The sequence below is a fragment of the Peromyscus californicus genome, unplaced genomic scaffold (assembly GCF_007827085.1).
Source record: "Peromyscus californicus insignis strain IS unplaced genomic scaffold, ASM782708v3 Scaffold_17__1_contigs__length_78620276, whole genome shotgun sequence".
NCBI classification, from domain to species: Eukaryota; Metazoa; Chordata; class Mammalia; order Rodentia; family Cricetidae; genus Peromyscus; species Peromyscus californicus.
In genome coordinates this window covers 50,356,348-50,378,898 of record NW_026294469.1, presented here as the reverse complement: position 1 = coordinate 50,378,898, position 22,551 = coordinate 50,356,348, and the positions used below count along the sequence as shown (strand labels likewise).

Genomic DNA, 22,551 nt, shown 5'->3' with positions numbered 1-22,551 from the left:
TCCATGCTTAAAAGGCTTCCAAGAAAACCACTGAGTTCCCTGCCCCGCATAAGTCAGGCTGGAAGCCAAGTGTCTGTCTGGCCCAGGCTTCCACACTCTCATCCTAGGTACTTCAAGATGTCCCCTGATAGCCTTCCTCCATCATCCCAGCAGTATCTCTTGCTGATAGAATGACCCTAGTAAGTATGAGCCTGTATAACGGAGGTCAAAAGCCTCCTCTGTGTAAGCCTTGGTAACCGAGGCCAAATCCACTGCAGCCTCACTAGCTTTCATGGAGAAGACTGATGGGGGCATGCAGAGACCTGTGTCCAGTGACTGGCCCGCAGTGTGCCTGCTCTTCCCACTGTGACGGTCATCCGACCACTCTCGGGACAGCTCCTCTCTGCCCACCTCCCTGCCAGGCCGCTCAGCCGTGTGTTAATTTAGCAGTGTGCACTAAGGCTCTGCTGCATGCCAAGCAACACATTAAGGAGATGGGAACAAAATGAAGGAAACCTCAGCCCTGCCCGCAAACGTGTTAAAATTTAATGGCCGTCTCTGATTAAGTCGTAAGCAAAATATGATTTGAGTACATGTGCATTTTTATTTGGGAAAAGAAAGTATTGATTAATTATTTTTCCCTGTAAAGTAACCACTGGTTTGCTGCCAAATAGAGTAACCAGTTAGCATTTCTGACTAATAGTTGTGTAAAAAATGAATAACAAATCGGGATGGTGAGGATATAGCTACCCAAATTCCCACCCCAGAATTCCCTCCACTGCCCCATGTGGCGGATAAAAAGACAGTAAGGCCACTTGCTGGGGGTTAAGCTGGGAGTGCATGGGACAGGTACCCCATACCACATGAGCAAAAGCCGCCATTCAACATTGGTGGCAGTTCTGGGGATCTGTGTGTAGTTTATCATTCTGCTGGGTGGGCAGGTATGTGAGCTTGAGACCCCTTGCTTGGCTGGAGAACAGAACAAACACAAAGGAGGAGGTGGAAATGTTGTGTGGGGACTGATAATCTTCTCATCAGGAAGAGGGTTTTAAGAACTGTCTAGAGAGCAAAAAGGAGAAATTGGCAAGTTTGGGGCCCAAATGGTCTCTCTATATGGGGGGGGGTAGGACAAACTCTCTGAGGAGGGGGTTTCCTCTCTCCCTGTTACAGCTGAGGAGCATGAGCTCACAGCCACAGTATGACTTGCCACTGTCATGTGATATAAATAGCCCAACAAATCGTCCAGTTCTGGCCCCCTGGATCCCGAGTGCTTTAGCGAGTCTATTATTCTGAATGGCACTTGCCTTGTCAGATGCTCTAGAGAGCAAGCTGCATGTCTTAGAAGAGCCAAGCACATGCTTTGGCAGTCACCGGTAGCCACAGGATCTTCAGATCAGGAGAAACCGACTCTCTGCCTCATTTCCTTGCAGGAAGCCTTTCCCTATTGGAGATAAGGTGACCTTCAGTGGTAAAGAATGTGTATGCCAGACATGCTCCCAGTCCATGACCAGCAGCAAGCCAATCAAGATCCGTGGACCAAGTCGTGAGTCCTCCCCATAGACACCTCTCTGTTTATGAGCACTCTTCTCCCAAGGACTCTGTCCTGGAGGGAAGCGGGGGAGGTTCCCACCCTGGATGGATACTGAAGCATGACCCAGTTGGCATACAGCCCAGACACAAGCTCCACAGCACAATTCAGGGAAGACGGGCTCCCTAGCTTTAAGCAGTGATAGCCAGAACCACCTACCAGCTACTTGAGTAGATCTTTTCCAGGAGGAGCTGGGTTCCTGGTCCTATGTACTGAGGGCACTGCAACATGGTCAGTCGAGTGTTTTGTTACCAGGAGTTCTCAATTTTTAGAGGTTCCGCTAAGCATTTACAGTTAAATCTCATGAAAGAAGTCAGGAGCGCCCTGGGGATAAGCCCCAAGGGCTATGCTGGTGCCTCACAGAGTGTGTTTCCGGGACCGCTATGTCAGCCTTGTGGATCATCAGTTTGTGAAAAGACATATTTCTGGGCTCATCTTGAACCAGTGGGAACGGAATCCGGATGTCATCATTCTGCGTGAGCTTTGTGGGTGATTCCTTAGCTGTTCCTTAGATTAAGAATGACATCTAGTCGTGAGAAAGGCATCCGCCATGCCATAATAGCAGTGTTTTATCAAGCCACAGATTTGAGGGGGAAGTACAGGTTGAGAGTGTGCTTTACAGCAGCCCTACTCTGCAGAAGTCCATCCGCTCAAATGTGTGTCGTGACGGGATGTTTAAATCACTGCTTCTATATGTCCTTGTAGAGTTGTGGACTGCATGCACCCACCAGTACACACACAGACCCAGCCCCCTGGATCTCCTAAACCACATTGAGTTCCAGTGATCTCTCATGTTATATGACACTCTGGCTGGCCCCATCAAGAGAATCAATGAAAATCCATTAGGCTCCTATGCTGCATTACTGTGTGGGTACAGAGGCAGCCAGCCATGGCACCAGCACAGTCAGCATGCTGGAGATGCATCACACCAAGGAGGGTGAGCCAAGAAGACTCTACATCAGCAGCCCTCAGCTCCCAGGGGTTCCATTACAGTCTGCCTAGCCATGATGAGCTGATCGGGGAGGCGATGAATGGGCTCCCTCCCTTGCCTGCCCTTCCTTTTAGTGGAGTCTGATCTGTTCCCGGGATGTGATGTTCAGGGCTCTTCCTCCAGTGCCCTTGATGATACTCAAGAACAATCTATTGCTCTGGCCAGGTTTCACCTCAAGGTGGCTGAGTGTGCACACGGCTCTCCTTCATAACTCCTTGAAATCATGTCCCCACGACAAAAAGACTGGAGACCAGGATAAGGGCTGGAGCCCTGTGGCTTATGCTTCTTGGGAGCCCAGAGACCAGTCCCATGTGTGAAGAACAGAGGGAAGCAAGCTTGAGTTGAGAGGCTGCCAACCTTCTGCAGGAGACAAAGTGGTCTGGTAGCCTCCCTGAGACTTGATTTACCCAGCTATGAAAACAGAATGGGGTGCCTTCTCATCCTCGAAGGGTTGTTGTAAAAAGCAGCTGCATTCCTGTGCAGGGATCAAGTTAACATGACTGTTTAGATACACTTTAGAATGAATACAAATCAGAGAATTACCCAAAGCGGGAGATTCACCCTGAATGTGGGCCACATTGCCCTTTAGGCTGGAGAGGCAAATGGTCCACCGTAAGGGGCTGAAACATTCAAAGCCATGAGCCAAAATGACTCTTTCTTCCCTTACATTGTTTTTCTCTGGTATTCGGTTCCAGCAATGAGAAAAGTTTAATGTAGAAAGCTCACCAAAGAAGCATCGAGAGTAAGATTCCGGAGTCCACTGTTAATTCTCTCGGGTGCACTGTGTGTTTCTTTGTGCACTGGGGGCCTCTCATTCAAGGAGTAGACTTTCTCAGTTGAGTGAAAGTCTAATCTGGGAACAAGTTCTAGAAGAGACTTTTTAGAAGAGCAATTCTAAAATGTCTCTACCATAATTTTGCAGATCGGGATAGTGAGAAAAACAAGGGAACGTTAAAAGAGGAAAACAGAAAGAAAGAACAAGCTAGCATGTGAGTAGTGTCCAGGGGAACCAAGGTCTTTGGCTTATCTCAGAAATAAAGGTATCCATCCATGGATCCACAAGAGCATCTTTCCTTGAAGTATTTTCCCCCAAGATGATCACTGACTGGGCTGCAAATGCAAGGGCGCCCTGCCTAGAGGGCTTAGAGAATGTCTCCTAAACTCTCACAGAATAGAGAGAACTAAAGCCAGATCCGAAAGATGGAGAAAAACCTACCGGGGGAAGGAACTGGACAAATAGCAGTCTTTTCTCAAGCTGTAAGAGTCTGAAGTTTCCTCTCTGTAGGGTGCATATATTCTGGAAAAGCAAGAAGAATGTTTACTCAAAGGAAAACAGTCGTGAGCTGTCAAAAGGGAACAATTGTGTTATCATAAGAAAAGAAATGCCTCCTCATGGGTCTCATAAAGAAGAATCAATACCAGGAGAACCATTAGCACCAGCATTATCACCACCACCATCACCACCACCATCAGCACATCACCATCACGGTCATTGCCATAACTAACACAGGTACCATCCCTAGCAACTCCTCCATCCCCACTAATCCACCATCATGTGTATTCCCTCACCACTTCCAGCATTTATTCTATGGTCAGGCATTGCAATAAATGAACAGTTAGTATCTCATTTAATCATTAAAAGTCTGTGAAGGCAATAGAGTAATTGTTTGAGAAATAAGAAAACTGAGGCTCCAAGATTGACTTTTCCAAAGTAACGCTGATGTTAAGGCATGAGCTCTGGCTCTAAGACTATCCCCTTAACACCCTCTGTCAAAAGCATGTCTTTCAAAACGGGGAGGCCCTGTCTTCCTAGGCTGGTTGCCTAAAGCAAGGTGAGTAACTCATTGTGCCTCCCGAAGCCCACTGGCCTGCGCTGACCTAAATGGAATGGATGATGTAGGCAAGTAGACTAAAAATGGCTGCATGGGATCTCTAGGGGCTTGGATAATAAAGTGAGAGATTGCAGAGGAACAGGTGGGGCCCTGTGTTTTCCGCCGGCTGAAGACGGTAATTTTGGAATTGAGAGGCATACGAGAGGAGTGGACAGCTGGCTCAGCAAAAAAACAAAAAACAAAAACAAAAAACCACCAAGGATAGGGAGTGCCTCTCCCAACCCTGCTTATGGCATCAGACCCACGGGCTCCCAGAGGGGTGTGCCCACCAGTGGACAAGACTGGAGGAAGGAAAAGGGAGGAAAAGTCCCAGAAAACGGGAAGCCAGGACAGTGGGAGACCAGCAGAGGAACGTGGTAAGAAAAGCCACAAATAAAGGGCATCCCAGAATCCTCGAAAGGAAGAAGCAGGGCTTCCCTACCAAGGAGAATTACTCAGGCTCCAGATCAGAGATTGGGCAACACATGGGATGTGGGTGAAAAACACAAGAATGTGAAATAGAACAACCACTTGTGCGAGGCCTGCATTGGTTATCCTGACCTGATTGTAGGGAAGACATTGAGAAGACTAACTGAGGCTGGAGATGACTCTTGCCTGGGCCGGCTTCTCACTACTCACTCGACCCTCTCAGCCCAGCCTCCAGCCACTCCACTCCACCAACTCCCAACTGTATGTAGCTCAGAGTGCTAAATTCATCTCAGGTGTGTCCCTATCGCTTCAAGAAATGGTACTTTTACTGGAACGGAATGCCCATTTCTGCATACAGCCAACTACCAAGGAAGCCCTATGGAAGAATCAGAGAGCTTTGTTAGTGGCTAATATGATGCCTGCCACATGGAGTTCTCAAGTGAATGTGGATGACCATATCAAGTGAAATGAATGTAAGGCATGAGGGATGAGAGAGAGAGACAGACCATGGCTGCCTTTAGTTATTTGAAGGAACTGTCGTGAAGGAAATGAGAAGATTGTTCTTGGATACATAGAATAGAAGTGTGACAGGGTCAGGCCCTAGCTCCACGGAAGGGAGACATCCTTTGACAATCATGCCTGTCCAAACGTGGTACCAACTAGCTCGAGAAGGGCTGAGCCTTCGGCATGTGATAAAGCATGAAACAGGCACCATCTGTCTGGCTGGGAAACTCGGCCTAGTGCTCGGTGAACTTGGAGCCCCTCTGTAATTGTTAGGTCCTCTTAAGGAGCCACAGACACGCAAGTGTCCTATTTGTGACCTAGAAAGTGTGGCCAGAGACTGTCCGTCTATACACAGAGGAGACACCTGCCTATCAAAGTCATTGAATTTTGAAACCTACAACTTTATTTTGTTTTTGTTAGGGTTTTACGGGGGGGGGGGGGGGGGGGGGGGGGGCGCTACAGGGAGACTTACGTACTGATTCCAGAAAAGTGAACGGGAAAGAGATAAATCTCCAAACTCCTTGTCCTCTAGCCTATCTGAAGGCTTAAAGCATTTTGCAGTTGGAGACCTTCCTGCCCCAGCTAATGCTCAGGGGTGTTAGAAAGGTACTGGGCAGCCAAGTGTTCAGTATTGTAGGAAGTGACTCCGCAAATGGATCAAGTCCCAGATGCCCCCCACAGCCTTCAAAACACACCACCCACCCTTCCTAGACACACCATCTCCTCTTCCAGGACCAGATTAAGGACTGTCCAGCCAGGCTCCCCCAAGTCTATATGTGGCCTCTCCTCATATGCTCCAAAGTGTGTGTGTGTGTGTCTTATAATGTCAATAAGGAGGTTTGACCTCTGATAAACTTTGCCCTGGCGACCATTTTCTTCTTCTCAAGTGGACCATCTCTGATCAACAAGGCCTGAATTCCAAGCATTTCCCAAGGACCTTGGATGCTGGCTGCATTTCCTGCCCCTCCCGCCCCTCTCTACATCCACTGAACAATAGACAGACCAGACCACTGGGCTCCAACCTACTTTCTGTCCCAGCCACGGTTTCAGGGTGACAGTGACCGGGAGTGAAAATCTATTTCTGGTTTGGGGCAGCCATTTCGGACTCTGATCTTTTCATGCTGGGGAATTTACACGGTAAATTCCCTCCTTTGCCTGAGCACTGTGAGATCCAGTCGTTCGAGTTTTCTTCAGCAAATACCCTTTGAGTTCTCACTCTGTGCCTAGCACCAGGCTAGGACAGAAAATAGACTTAGCACAGAACGTAAGTGTGGCCTCTCACTGGTTACTTGTTTCCTGGTTGTGGTGAAATACTTGATAAGTAGCCATTTAATAAGGGAAGATTTCTTTGGGGGCATGGCTCAGAGAATATAGTTCGTTATGTCAGGGGAGACATGGCAGCGGCGGGCATGGGTCACAGCTGAGGCAGTGGCCACGCCCACACATCTCAGCAGACCAAAATCAGAGAAAGAGAATGCAGGCACCGGACAGCTAGCTTTCTCCTTTTCTCTTTTTTTACCTAGTCCAGGATCCCAGCCCATAGGGTGGTGCCCGTCACACTCAGGGCAGCGTCTCCCTCCCTCCCTCAATTCAAACTCTATGGAAATACCCCCGCATCTGAATGTGTGCCTCCATAGGGTTCTATTTCCAGCCAGCTTGACTGAGAAGAGTAACCTTGCCTAAAGAGGAATGGAAAGATGCAGCCTGTCTCCAGAAACGGGGCTTCCCAAATGTTGCCATGCAGAGATCGTGGTGAAATTCCACCGTCTAGATGGGGGCTGCGATGGTGCAATATTCAAGCTCCTAGGTGGTGCAAATATGTCAGGCACTGGGTGATGAAAAGGAGAAAGCTTGGACGAATGGTGGCCGTGGTGAGCAGTGAAGGGAGCTCATTCCTTCCTCCTCACTCCATGGTCCTTTGTCCACAGGCCAGAGCTCTGGCAACCTTTCCTCTTGCCTGGTAGTGTCTCTGGGTACTGGCAGTACCAGAGTGGCCACCCGTGGGGACAAAAATGGCATCCGGGGACGGGTTCCCTTGGCATGGGATGACGGCAGGAAGTCAAAGGGACCCAAGATGTTCTGCTTCCTTTTGTCTTTTCAGACTGTGCTGGGTGCAAAGAGGAGATTAAGCACGGCCAGTCACTCCTGGCCCTGGACAAGCAGTGGCATGTCAGCTGTTTCAAATGCCAGACCTGTAGTGTCATCCTGACGGGGGAGTACATTAGCAAGTGAGTGTCTCGTCCTCTCCCCCCCTGGCCTACCTGGGCCTCTACATCCTAAAAGGCCTGTCCCACTGTCCTCGCCCGAATCTCCATCATCACCCTTCATCACATCCATTGGAAGCCACACAAGCCACAATGGCCACTCTCCCAGCCTCTTTCTACCTTCAGGACTTCCCATGTTGTTATCTCCCATGATGCACTGGTGGTCTTCCCCTGTGGCTCCTTCCCTTCCTTCCCTATGCCTCCAACTCAGAGGTGGCTTCACACTGTCGCTCCCCACCCCCATTCCTCCATTCCTACCCTCAGACTGCTCCGTTTCTTACACAGGCTACCGCATTTATAATTATATATAATAAGGTGTATGTTTTAATAATGTGTATGTTTTAAATGGTTTACCATTTACTGAGCTTTCACTATGCACAAAGAACTAACAAACAGCTTTGGATGGATTATGACATAAAACCTCCAATGGTCAGGCACGGCACACGCCTTTGATCCCAGTACTAAGAAGCAGAGACATGTGGATCTCTGTGAGTTCAAGGCCGGCCTAGTCTACATAGTGAGTTCCAGGACAGCCAGAATTATAATAGAGAGACCCTGTCTCCAAAATAAAAACAACAAAACAAAACAAAAAACCTCTCGTGGTACAGATACTCACAGGAGTAAGCAGCTTGCGCAGTAACAGTTTTATTCTCTCCTGGGCTGGGGCTTTGATTTAGATATTGCTGTATCCCTGGCATTTAACACAATGCCTGACTCAAAGTCAGTACAGTTATAGCATGGGTTTAACCGAGATAGGAGGAGATGGTAGATAATAAAATTATCAGATGAGAGGACTCAGCCTCAGGGACTTGCACATAGAAGCTTTGGACAAAGCTTCAGCACTAGTGACCACACATGTACATATTCAGATCCCCAAAGGCAACTGTGAGCAATGACCCTCAGCATTGGGACACTTTCTAATCCCAGATATTTGCCCTGCCCCATGACTGGCCCAAAGCCAGGAGATGGTGAGCTTGTTTGTAGAGCTACAGTACACAGGGTGTTTGCTGTGGAGACACATTCAATAAGGGAGACAAGCTGTAGACAGGAAGAATTAGGACACCAGGGGTTGGTGAGAAAAAAATGAATTATGTATCCATCATGAATGACCAAAAGCCCAATGCAACACACTGAAAAGCAACAACTGGAGTCGTTTCACTCAGACATGGGAAGGTCATAGGTATACTAGCTCCTTAAAGATGTCACCAGCAGAGTCTCTCTCTCCTCCCCTACTCCCTTTTTCTCTCTCCATCCTTCCCTCCCTCCTCTACCTTCCTCTCTATTAGATTTATTCCCAGGCAGATGAAATAGCAAAGAAAATCATCAATGGTGCCTAGGTTTTGATCATCGGTTTAGCAAGCCTAGCAAAAAGAGAGGCCTTGCTGCTGAGGCTGCCGCACAAGTCCCGTGGCTACTTCTGATTTAGCTGCCTTGCTTCACCTGCCCATTCCTGCTCAAACACTAACTGGGAGGGCCCAACCCTAAGGCAGGCCTTGGTTGACGCTCAGAAAACTAACATAGGAAAGGATGGCCTCCAGAGGACAAGTCCAGGAAGAGGAGATAGCTGCTGACCAAACATACCCACCTGTGCCCAAGGTGCAAAAAGGGGGCTATGGTTAGTCAGAGAAAGGAAGGGTCCCTTCTAACTAGCTGCCAGTGGCATCTGGAGTCTGTGAGAGTCTCGTGGAAGGTTTGAGCTGAGCCTTGAAGGAGTGGGTAAGATTCAGAATGGAAAGACAAACTTGGAGGCAGAATCCTAATCCATCCAGGGCAGAGGGTGAGCATGGGTTAAACACTACCATCCTCTTTGGGAACTCAAGTGTGGACACAAGTGAAGCAGCATGCCAGGCTGCAGAGGTGAGCTGAAGTTCAGTCTGTGAAAGCCCTAGATGCCAGCCATGTCAGTAGGTATTAGACATTCCTCTCTAAGCATGCTGGGTAAGGAATGTCTGTGGGACATTGCCAGCCAAGAGTCATTGGTCCTAAGTTAGAATTCTCTGGAGCACTAAGGGCTTGCACAGAACTCTGGAGCCCCAGCCTAGACTACCTCTCTCCCTGGGTATCTGCAGTCTGGCTCTGGGCCACTCACCTGCTGCAGCAGAGTGATAGGAGTCATGAAGTAATAACAGATGCTCAAGGCAGAAATCCTCCTGCCTGTGTGACCTTGGCCACAGACTCGACAGCTCTGTGTCTTACTTTGCTCATTGGTGAAAATAGGGCTAATAAGATGACTCCAGAGCTCTATGTTCCATATCTAATAAGGACACGGTAAATGGGTCCTTTCCCATCTGCCTCTGTTTATAATTGTGTCTATTTCCAATTCCCTAAGGTGTCCCCAACCCAGGAATCCAAGTGAAGTTGTGTTGGCATCTTTCCCCAGAGGACATTTTTTTTTCTTTGCACAGTTACCCACACTTACATCCACAGAGTAAGAACTTGGTTAGAGGTCAGGGAAGTTGAAAGAGTCAGGGAGGTTTCCTGGGCTCACTGACGATGATGGCGAGTGCTGTTTTAACTTCAGATAATGCTAACCACCTTGCCACCTCGTAGAGCTCTGGGTGGAGATAAAGAAATAGCATGCCTGCTCTTGAGGCCTATCTGTGTCCAAGCCATGTCACCCTCCACCCAAAAGTGGGGCGACAGTCTCCTTGAGGACTCTCACAGCCACTGTGGTGGTAGTGAGCCAGGCACTGACTAAACCCTTGCATACTGAGCCCATCTCCTGCAATCCTCATGAAAATGTGGGGAGAAGCCAGACCACCTGGGTTTTGAGCCTCAAGTGCAAGGAGGTCCTCGGTGACCTGGGAAAGTTACTTACCTATTCACACTTGGGCTTGCTCATTCACACACTGGGAAATTAATAGTACCGACCTCCCTGGGCTGCCATAAGCCGTAAATGAAGTGATCCATGCACATCACTATCAAAGCAAGAAATGTCAGCTATTAGCTGTAGAGAACAGGATAATGAGCCATAGCGGGGCTGCTGAGATAACTCAGTGGATAGACACTCACCGCACAGGACTGTGCGGCACCTGAGTTCAGTCCTAAAATTGATCCCTGGAACTCATGTAAAAGTAGAAAGAGAGAACCAACTCCACAGTTACCCTGACATCCACGTGCCTACTATGGGATCAAACACACACACACACACACACACACACACACACAGCAATCTGAACTCTGTCCACTGAGCCCAAGCACTGGATAGACACAGCATATAAACAGTGCTCATGGGCGACTTCTTCTTAGGTACTGGTCCATCAGCTCAGCCAAGTGGTTCTCTCAGTTATGGATAAAAATTTTGGGTTGAAGGAGGAACTCTTAAGGGTCTGTGTGAAACTGATCACATTCTTACACCCTGGAAGGGAAACCAAGACGGGCTAGAAGAAAAGGGGAGACATTTCCCTTTTGCTTTGAGAATGCTGTACCAGGTGCAAGCATTATATTTTCTATGGGGGACAAAATGTGTCTTAAATAATTTTTCAAAAGAGTCCTTTGGGAAGAGGGACTAGATAACTGGATAGGTGGGTCTGGATAACTCATGGGGAAGGGGAAGGGAGAAAGAGAAGACATCCAAAGTGACAGCCCAGAGCAGTGGCTCCATCAGTATCTAGGGACCTCACCAGAGGCAGATTCCCTGGATTCTCTTTACCTGTAGATCTGAGGGACAATTTAATTTTGAAAAGCGTTCCCAAGCTCCCAGTCTTGGGCAGTCATCACAGACCAGGTCCTGGCCAAGGACCTCCTCCCGACTCCACTAACTCCCTCCCCGATGTGAACTTCCTCTTGCAGGGATGGTGTCCCCTACTGCGAGTCTGACTACCACGCCCAGTTTGGCATTAAGTGTGAGACATGTGACCGGTACATCAGCGGCAGGGTCTTGGAGGTAAGTCTGAGTAATCACGTGCGAGCCGGATGGCCTGTGACTCCAAAAAAGTCATCACCGAAGAAGAGAAAGTCACCCCATGCCCTTTTTTCCATTGCTTCAACCTCCCAGAGTTAGCTTACTGCATGGCCCTGACCAGATAACCTTGCCAAGATCTGAGCATCCCAAAAATAGAATGTGGACAAAGTAATTCTTGGTTCAAAAACCACTGTGCTGGGAAAATCAGCTGCTTCTTTGGGTTCAGACTCAGACAGATTTCTAAGGAGTAACAATTAGGATTTTCCTCCTGGCTCTGCCTCAGGATGGAAGCCCTTTTTTTGCGTTTTAACTGTTTGGTAATGTGCTGATTTAAGAACCAGCTTTGTCTAGCAGCTTGCTCTCTAAGCCCTTCTCTGGCTGGTCCATCGCCATGGCAACAGCAGCTCTCCCCAGCCTCTGATGCGCAGCTCTCTCTGCCAGTGACAGACAACCTACAGCCCCTTGCTGGGTCCTTGGCCTCCCTAGCCTTTCTTTCCACACCCTGTGGGGCTGGATGCTACCTGTCCATACTTTGGGGCCATCTACTGTGAAGAGCTCGGTGTAAAGGAAAAATAATAGCCTAAGGACAGGGACAATTGAGTTGTGGCATATCTCTACTGCTAATTCACACTCCTATTTGCGGTGAGGATCTTTGCATCTGTAGGCCTCATTTTTGCATCTGACAGTGGCTAAGGAATGGCAGGCTGGTTCAGCTACTGTAGGCAATGTTAGTGCTGCCAGTTGCTTGGGGTTACCATGAGGACTAAGTTGAAAAAGATTCTACGGTCACATGTGGGCTCAGCAGGAGAGCATAGGAATCAGGACAGACCTGTGTGAGGGGATGTGCTGAAGCAGAGCTCTAGGGATGATGAGGTCAGTGTATGAAAAGCAAGGGTGAAAGGCCAGCATGGCTTTGAAAATTGAGGGTGGGAATGCAGGCTATGTCACAGAAGGCCTATTTCATGGGACTTTGTACATCTTGTTTAAGAGCTTGGGTTTTATAGTAAGTGTAGAGGGAAGCCTTCGGAGAACTTTAAAAAGGAGCAGCATGATAAGATGGCATGTTTTTAAAAACTGCACTGGATGTGATATGGAAAATTAACTGTAGGGAGTTGGAGAGAATCAGATAAACAAATGCAGTGACTTACTAAATGATTAAGCATCTCTAAGGACCAGTGAAGAGTGCCAGGCAGAGGGAAAGGAATGCACACAGGAAAGGTTGCTGGACCCAGGTTTCCAAGGGTGTAGGGTACAAGAATAAAGTGTCTATGTATGATTCACTGGGCACTGGGGAGTTGTGGAGAGACTGAGCAGGGCTGACCTGGTTAGAGCTACACCGCGGAGAAGATAGCGTGGTGTTCACTGGAGGACACTACAAGAGAAGCCATCGGGGAGCCACTGCGCACCGAGGGCATCCACCTTTGTCTCCAACACCATTGAAGTAGGAATTCAACAGCTCAGCCACCATGGGGCAACTTGAGAATTTGGGGACTGGGGAAGAAGAAGCCAAGTTGTCCCAAAGTATTGAGTCTGGGTGACAAGAAGCTTAGTACAGCATCTACAGAACTGGAGGTGGAAGAGAAGCCAGGTCCTCCAGGCAGAATCGTGGAGAGCGTTTGAGATGGGGTGTGATTGGAATGCCAGGAAGGTTTCAAGAGGACAGACAGGAATGTAGGTCAAAGCCCAGAAGCAAAGCCTCGACCTGGAGAAGCCTAGCCCTCAGAAATGAATAATAGTATGTAGAAAAAACAGTAGTCAGATTTTTGGAGACAGAGGAGAGAGATTGGCAGGCTGGGCTAGCACCAGCCTTGGGAAACGGTTGCCTGCAGGTGGCACAAAGAGGTGGGAGTTGTTCTAAGAGGAGAGACAATCAAGGATATAGGAGGAGGGTTGGGGAGGTGGCTCCGTTGGTAAAGTGTTTGCCTTTGAAACACAAGGACCTGAGTTTGATCCCCAGAACATGTACTAAAAAGTCAGGTGCAATGGATCATACTTCGTAGTGCCAGTGCTGGGGAAGCAAGGATAGGCAAGATCCCTGGGGTTCACTGGTCAGCCAGCCAAGCCTTCGTGGCAAGTTTCAAGCCAGTGAGAGACCCTGTCTCCAAAGTCAAGGTGAAGGGGTTACGATGGCTCAGGTTAAGAGCACTGGCTGCTCTTCCAGAGGATCCAGGTTTAATTCCCAGCACCCACATGGCAGCTCACAACCATCCGTAACTCCCGTTCCAGGGGATCTGGTGTCTTCTTCTGGCCTCTGTGGGTACCAGGCATGACAATGATGCCCAGACATACATGAAGGCCAAGTAGTCATACACACAAAATAAAACTATTTTAAAAAATGGACAGCTCCTGAGGAATGATAGCTCAGACTCCCCTCTGGCCTTCACAAGCATGTGCACACACATGAGCCTGCACACATAGGTGGACCTGTATGTGCATGTGCACACAGGATGTGAGAGGAAAACTGAGGACAGTGTAAAAGATGGAGCTTCAGGAAACATGGCCAGGTCAGTCGGAATGTTGGTCAGAATTAGAGAAGTTAGGAGAAGTTTGCCTTGAATAGGAATTGCTGGCTGCTTTTGCATAATTGAGGAAGAAGCACCCAGCAAGTTGTAGAGCCGGTGGGGTGGAGGCCACTCGAGCTGGCTTTTCTTTCAAGAGAAGAACCTTAATTTTCACTGGGCTGCGGCTGGCAAGGTTTTCTAGCGGCCGCTTTTTCTCAAGCGGAGCTATTGTTTCTCACAGGGGCAGTCTCTCCCTTCCAGGCAGCTGTGACTGGGTTCCCGTTGACCCCATTTGTACCAGCTCCTTCAGCCTGTTGGACTTGCTGACTTTTTTTTTTTCCTTTGAGCTGGGAAAGACATTTAGCAATCAACTATCCCAGCCTCCTTGTTTTACAGATGAAAAAAGGGGACACCCAAGACAAGTGGTGCCTTTCCAAGGGCAGAGACAGAGATGGAGTCTGGGACTCCAGCCTTCTGGATCCCACAGTGGTGCCTAAGGCTCTCAGATATTCAGGGGGTGGGAGGAAAAAAATCATGAATTTGAATTCTAATTTTACCACGTCTAGCCAAGAAACCTTAAGCAAGTTACTTTCCGGTCAGTCTTTGTCAATAGTGAAGACTGTCATTTCATTCCTAATGGATATGTTAAGCAGGACGTTGTTCAGTTGGAAGGCAGAAGCTACACTCAAATCATGGGGGCTGAAAAGGACATGCATCCATTCCCATAATAAGAGTGTAGGCGTCAGTCTGGCTTTAAACACAGCTGGAGAATGGGGCTGATTAAGATCACTTGAATCTTTGACCATCTTGGCTCTGCATTCTTCTGCATTGCCTTTATTCTGAAAAGGATTCTGCCTTGTGGTTGGGGTATTGGACACCAGTTGCTCTGGCTTATATCCTACCAGCCACATCCATGGTGGATAACAAACTTTCACTCTTAATGGCTCAGCAAACATCTGGGGGCTCTCTGGATAACTTCAGGCCCATCCCTGAACCCACTGTGCCCATAGAGTTGGAATCAGCTTATTGGTGGGGCTAACACAATAGAACCATATGGCCTGATGGCGGGTGGTCCAACTGAGCAAAGCTTAGTGCTATTTCTGGAAGATGGGAAAGGATGCTGGCTAGGCAGTAACTGCCCAGTACAGGGCTAGCACATTTCCAGTATACTGCAGACACTTAAAACTGTTTCTTATCTTCTCATCCCAACATTCCCGTCCTCTTCTGAGACCATCTCATGGCTCCTTCTCCCGGGACAGAACTCACTATGCTGAGTGTCAGCCCATCCTTCCTATGTCCTCAGCAAAAAGAACCACAGCCTGCTCTTGCTCCATGTCAGACCTTGGCCGCCATTCTCGGTGCTCTCCACTATGGCCTCCTTTGGGGGTACCAACTCTTTGCTACTTTTCTTCGCTGCTTTCCTGACTTCAGCTTGCGGGTAAAATAGCTCACTGCATCTCTCTGCCTTTGTTCCCTTATGCTGGGTAAAGTCTGCCCTGGCAGTCTCCCTTCTCTCCCATTGTTTCCGGAACCATCCAGGACCGAGGCTGCTGAGACAGGCATGACAGTCTCTTTCATCTGGGGCAGGGTGGCGGGGTGTGACATTTAAGAAGATGTGCGCTTCAGTATTGTGAAGCCACTGTTGCCGTGATGGGGGATAAAGAAACAGGGCCCAAAAAAGGACCTATAATTGAAATGATGAGGATACACAGGAGGAAGAGGCTACTAATTAAGCTGATTATCCTTGTCATGGTACTAGAGGATCAGTCCCACGACTTCCTTGCTTGGGAAAATATCAGGTTCTTTCTAAAGTTTGAACACAGCTTATTCAGTTGACAACAAGGACATTTTCTCACTGGTGGGAGCCACATAAACAACCAAGAATGGAGGGGGGGGGGGACATTGAAGATTATTTTTCTTTTGTAAGAACCTGCCCTTTTTACATTCTTGCTAAGTTTTGAGATAAAAGAGTTTCTCCTGTTCCCAAGAACCCCACCCCTAAGATTGTTTGGAAGTAAGATTTCTTTACATAGTTGTGATTTGGGAACTAACACCAGACCAAGTAATGGCTTAGAGAAGGGGGTCTCATGACCCCCAATCGTCACCCATTTACCTCATCCCTCCCCTAAAAATACCTGTCCTGACATGGAAAAAAAAAAATCATTCGAAACGTGCTTCACCTCCCGTCCCAGCCTCTGTGCTACCCCTCCATATGTAAATTCTAGATCTGTCACCGAAGGGTCCTTGCACATCAGGTCTTCTGGGATAGGAGTCTAGCATCTAATGCAGAAGTGAGATGGGGGGGTGGGGGTAGGAGCTGACGCCGCTACCTGTTTCCAGGGAGACCTTCAAACACAACTTTCTCAAAAACCATTTCTCCCCCGCCCCCAAAAAGATGTGTACTCATTTCTACTTTCAAATGCAATAACAGTAGGGAAGAAAAGTGAGGAAAAGGAATGGACTTCCCAAAGCCAGGTTAGAGTAGGCCAGGCCAGGCTGAGAGATCCGGGTGCACTCATCCAGCCTGGGTGTTAGGAGCTCCCCAGCGGGTCCTGCTCTCACATAACATAATTTATACACTGAGCCCATTAAAAAAAAAAATCTGGCCGGGCGGTGGTGGCGCACGCCTTTAATCCCAGCACTCGGGAGGCAGAGCCAGGCGGATCTCTGTGAGTTCGAGGCCAGCCTGGTCTCCAAAGCGAGTTCCAGGAAAGGCGCAAAGCTACACAGAGAAACCCTGTCTCGAAAAACCAAAAAAAAAAAAAAAAAAAAAAAAAAAAATCTGGCCTTCTTAAGCTTTTCTCATAAATTTTGCCGTGTTTGTAAACCTTGAACACTCAGTCTTACCTAATACTTTAATCTGTCTGTAAGTTGACTCACTTAACAGACAACTGCTACAACGTAACAGGAAACACAGAGTCATTTGCCAATTGAAGACAACCCAAAAGGAGTCTCATTCTAGCCAAATTTTCTTGTTAGTGCAGACTCTGAGCCTCATGCTTGTTCTCATTCTTAGATGAGTGTGTTTTCAGTAATGCTGCAGATGCATGGGCTCGAAACTGGTGTATCTTCCTTGGTGAAGTCAGAATTCAAACAGGGTTGAAAAGGATCTCTCTCCTCCCCTCCCCTCCCCTCCCCTCCTCTCCCCTCTTCTCTTTCATTATCCTGGGACAATGTTATGAAATCTCAAGTTCATATACTCACACTTACAGTCACCTTCATTTTCACTAGTGTTAGGGCCCCCCATACTTGGGAACAGGCTAACCACCCTCAAAACAACATTTCCTTGTGGGCAATGAGGAGATGAGGAATGGTGACCTCTGATTGCCCTGCACATATCCAGGGAAATCCCCTGAGCTTCCACCAGGACCCATGAAGGTCCTGGATGGACCCAAGCTCTCTGGATGGACTCTCATATAGTTGTGGATGCCCCCTGGCAAACCTCCTCACCAACAACAGGGCCATGGAGAGAGACACCAACACCACCAGTGTACCCAGGAAGTGTTCACCCACCAGCCCCTACTGGACAGTAGCCTCAGTTGTGATGTTCTGCTTCATATCCTGATTCCCACAGGCAGGAGGGAAACACTACCACCCCACCTGTGCCAGATGTGTGCGCTGCCACCAGATGTTCACCGAAGGGGAGGAGATGTATCTCACAGGTAAGCAAATCTGACCCTCGAAGGCGTTCTGATAGGCTCATGGCTGGGAAGGAGATAACCCCGTTCCATTGCGGTGTTATTGTTCCTGTTGGCTTGTCTTCAAGATTGCAATTAATTCTCTCCTCTCTGGGTGGATGGGGAAAGTTGCCCGAGTGACTAATATGAAGTGACAAGTAATCTGCCTTCCATCCCCGTGTGCCTCCACCGGCTGCTGCACTGGCCTGCTTCCCTGGCAATACTCTCAGCAAATTCCTCTGGCTCCACCTGGGGGTGGGAGGTTGAGCTGTACAAGGCCAAGGAGTCAGCGAACCTCAGGGCGGGGATGCCCAGGCTACTGAGTCCACACGGTTTCTACCTGGTCTGTTCCACTCCATTGCAACTCCCCACATCTCAGATCGTCATAGGAGATCATTGCTCAGGGCTCCCAGGGTGAAAGCCCTCCCAGAGCTAGCCCTTCTGTCCCAGGATTCCTGTCTCAGCCACCCAGTTATCTTCAGATTCCACTCATCCATCTGCCCTTTGTCCAGCCCCTCATCCCAGCACGTCACAGTGCTCTTGGCTCTGCTCTTCTGAAAGGCCTTTCAGGCCCCTCCCATCCCACTGACTGGATAAAAATCACTTCAGCTTCTCATTTGGGGCCTTCTCACCAAGGCACCAAACCTTGTTTCTGGACTTGAACTACCTACGCTGCCAAACCGACTTCACGTTAGCAATTACTTCTGGGGCCCCTGACGTGAAAGCTCTGTCTCATCACAACCCTACAGGCCAAGGCAGGAACTAGGGGTTACTCAGTAATCACATGACTGACTGTCAGTCATGACAAATGACATTAAGGGGAGGGTACGGTGGGAGGCGTGCCAGGGAAGGTCCCCTACAGAAGGGCCAAGAGCAGAGCTCCTGGTGAGCGGCAGTTAACTGGTGTGCTCATTTCTCTTTATAGCCCTGTCACCAATACACTTGACAAGAGCAACTTCAAGAGAGAAAGATTTCGTTTTGCTCAAAGGGCTTTCAGTCCGTCATGGCAAGGAAGGGGTCATAGCAGTGGACCTTGTGATGTATGCTATTTCTATCATGGTGAACGGGGAAGCAGGGAGCCAGCGAGGCCTGAACCAGGGTGCAGGCTAGAACTTTCAAAGGCCCGCTTGTAGTGATCTACTTTTGCCCACCAGGCCCCACCTCTTAAAGGTGCCTCCGCCTCCCACGGCACCCGGCTGAGAAACGAGCATTCCCACCATGAGCCTGTGGTAGACATTTGAGATTCCAAACATAACCGCTGATACCTCCGTCTGTTCAGCTGTAAACGAACTAACATAGATGGTGGCTCATAAATGCTAGCAATGTATTATTGCTTGGAGTTCTGGGGGCTGGCAAGTCCAAGATCAAGGTGCCTACAGGTTAATTGTCTTGGTGATGGCATACTTTCACACCGATGCCACCTTCTTGCTGGATCCTGACATGGTGGGAGGGTCAAGGCGGGTCCCCTGAGGCCTGTTTCATGAGGGTATTGATCTCAGTCATACCCATTCTGCTCCCATGATGTAGTCACTTCCCCAAAGCCCCCTCCTCCTAATGTTGTTACATGAGAGTGGTGGGTTCAGTGGGGCCAGTGGTAAGGCTGAGAGGCAAGGAGAAGGCCAACAACTCTTAGACAAACCAGGGAGAGCCAAGTCCAAGCAAAGTACGAGAGGCTGTGGGGACTCCAAAAGGAAGAGGTTCAATTCTGAATGATACTGAGAATACCTAGGGTATTGACTGAGTCACTATGATTAGCCTTGCTGAGAAGGCTCACATGGGCTCTTGGTGACAAGTGGGAGTCCTTCAAGGTTCCCCCAGAAAATAATCCTGAGTCCAGAGGCCAGTGGTCTTCTTTGGAATTTTGTCCTTACCACAGATGCTCAAACTGTACTTTGCCCTCTGTCCCTACAGCTGAGTTTCTGAACCTCAACACTGTTGAGATCTAGGGCTAGATAACTCTTTGGTGTAAGAATGGTCGTGCACACTGTAGAGTATTTAGTACCACCCCTGCTCTACACCCGCAAGGTGCCAGTAATGTGCACTCCCCGTTATGACAATCAAAAATGTCTCAGATATTGCCTAATATCCTAGGGTATAGGGAAGAGGGCAAAATCATCCTCAGCTGAGACCTGCTGGCCCAGAGCTATTCAATAGAAACTAGGGGTGCTAGGCAGAGGTTCCTATGTGGGACTAAATGGAGAGGCTGTTTCAAACATTCTGGGACTCTGGACCTGTTTCCTTGAAGCATCATTCAGGTGTTAGAGGGGGAAAGGTGTGGCTTTAAACTGTAAAGCCACGGCCCTCATGATATAGATGAGGGAGGGGATACATCCAGAGAAAGGCAGAGGCCTTTGTGAACCAGTATGCAGGGAAAGAAGAACCTGGCCTGAGATTCCCTCCCGGCTCTCTCCACTTCCCCCACATGACTTAGACCCTGACTGATACCCAGGTCTCCCCGTGGCTCCCCATGAGCACCAGCACCCCCCACGATCCTGAGCGATTCCTGCATCAGGACCCTGTGTTACAAGTCTTAGCGAGCCAGCCACTGCCAGGATGTGAAGTTTGCACTTGAACATCTGCTACAAAGCAGTGTTCCTTTCACCTTCTCAGCCTCCTGGGGTTGAACCTGCCCTCGCACCCACATTCCCATCCATGAACCGCTGAGCAATCAGCATCTTCACCTTCCTGCTCAAATTCCAAATCCTCATCTTTCCCCTTTGCTACCTGGGCCTAGACTGCTTCCGACTGAGTCCTGGTACCATTGCTTACTAACCTGTTTACCTTCGACAAACCCCTTACCTCTCTGGACCTTGATTGTCTGTCTAGCCTGTGTGATAGACTTCAAGCGGCCCCTGTAAGATTCAAGTGTTGTAAATTTCGGATCAAAGAAAGCCCTCTCTTTGTTCACTTCTATATCTACTGAGGCCTCGCATGGGTCCAGTAGTGTTCTAACAGCTGGAGAGGCAGGAAGGAGCAACAGAGACAAAGGCCTTGCCCTGAGGGAGTTCCCAGCCATGAGTTAGGAACTTTGATGACCCAACTTCCCACCGATGCTGAAGGAGTTAAGTGATGAAGTCAAGCCAACAGCTCGGTGATTGTGAGAGAAAATGTACCATAGAACTCAGGGCAGAAATGCCTCCAGGAGGTGGGAGATATTCTTGGTAGTGAAGAAGAGCTGTCACCTTCTCATTAATTATCCCCATCCCTACCCTTCTGGCTCCTAGGAGAGTGGGAGTAATTGCAGAGTACGAGAGGACCTGCCTCAAGGGATGCTGAGTGATCTGGAATGAGGGGGCTTGGGCCATGGACGCTAGAGTCGTAATGATTCTGGTTATGGGTGGCATGTGTGGGTGGCAGCCAGCAGGAGTTTCAGTTACCACCGGGAGCTGAGCCTAGAATACCCTCACAGAGTAATAGCACCAGGACTCAAGAAATGGCAGTACAGGAGTGGGATGAGCCAGCAGAGAGCTGATAGTCCTGAGTTCAAGTGCCAGCTCTTCCACTAATGAGTTGTGATCTTGAGGAGTGACTCCCTCTCTGGGTCTCTTCCTTCCCTTGTCAAGTGAGGCTGGTATCAACCTCTCATTGACCCAGTCCAGTGAAGGTCACACGACTCCAGGCTCTCTATTGCATACCAAGCACTCCGGTCACATGACTCCAGAAGGAGCATGCCAAGTACTCCGCTTGGAGATGAGCAAGGCAGGCATGCTCGGTGCCCTGATGGAGTTTACTGTCAGAAAGGAGAGACTGGCATTAATCAAACAGAAGCAACAGTATCAATAACAAAGTGGGAAAAGCGCTCTGAGGAGAAAGTTTGGGGACAACGGGAATGTATCAGAAGGCTAAGAAGCAAGGAGAGGTGAAGAAAGGACATTTCATGCCAGGATCCTGAGCATAAGTAGCGGGGAGGGGTAATGAAGAGGAGAGGGAGGTGGTGGAGGAGGTGCAAAGTCTCCAGGTAGAAGGAAGCATCCCGCGGTAGGGAAACTGAGACAGCCCATACACATGGTGCAAAAAGGACAGACGTACACCTCAGGAACACTGGGGGACAGAAGGAACTGGAAGGTGCTGAGAGCCCTTGCAGCAAGGTGTAGAGGTGAGCGGGCCAGAGACACAGACCATTAGGGCCCACGTTATGGACCCAGCTTCGGGGTTGTGTAGCAGGACAGGCCGGTTCTGGTAGATGACCCCTGGTGTATCTTTGGTTCACTACTTTGTGTTTTACTCATGGTGGCATGGCTTTCTGATGGGCTCTACTTGGGAGACGTCTGTCCGGGCGACTTCTGAGGCCCCCGGGAGACTGCGGCCTGTTTCCTTTTCTTTGTTTTAAGTTCTGTTGCGCATTCTGTCTTTCATCTGTTTCCATAAAGAGGCCAGACTTTCTAATCTGTTTGTTATCCAAACCCTTCATTTGGGCTTCCCCAGGAAATTAGGTCACTGGTTTTAGTGCAGCAGAATAAAAGCTGAAATACTTCAAGTTCAGAGCAGAACTTAAAAGTCACAAAGGCCAAAGTCGCTGCAGATGTGGGCTTTGTGCTGGACTCTAAATGTGGTACACGCACTCTCCTCCTAAATATGCCTCCGTCGAAGAAAACGGAGTGTGGTCTGCTTCCAGTCTTCCAGCTGCACCATGGGCCCCACCCTTCCCCATTGCATGGATCTGAGGCAGTGAACACTGGGATGCACAAGGTCAGCTCTTACCATCTGCCTAGTCGATGAATTCATTTTGAAATCCTGGGACAGACCCTACACTGCTTACGAAAGTGCTGTAGCAAAGTATGAGTCCTGCCAGGGTTACACACGAGAAACAGTGATCATCATGGGTCTACCCACGGTTTCAGCA

At 48.9% G+C, this 22,551-nt stretch overlaps 1 protein-coding gene across 2 annotated transcripts in view; it reads left to right on the top strand.

Moving 5' to 3' along the window:
• The window catches only part of Ablim3 (actin binding LIM protein family member 3), a 118,511-nt gene that overhangs the window by 58,460 nt on the left and 37,500 nt on the right, over nt 1-22,551 (top strand). For both annotated transcript variants that reach the window (XR_008219218.1, XM_052742280.1), the window contains exons 5-8: nt 1,410-1,522; nt 7,464-7,590; nt 11,419-11,512; nt 17,606-17,693. Coding sequence is in view for 1 of the 2 variants with exons in the window: in XM_052742280.1 (XP_052598240.1) it covers nt 1,410-1,522; nt 7,464-7,590; nt 11,419-11,512; nt 17,606-17,693 (422 nt within the window). In the remaining variant the exon portion in view is untranslated. The remainder of the gene's footprint in view (nt 1-1,409; nt 1,523-7,463; nt 7,591-11,418; nt 11,513-17,605; nt 17,694-22,551) is intronic.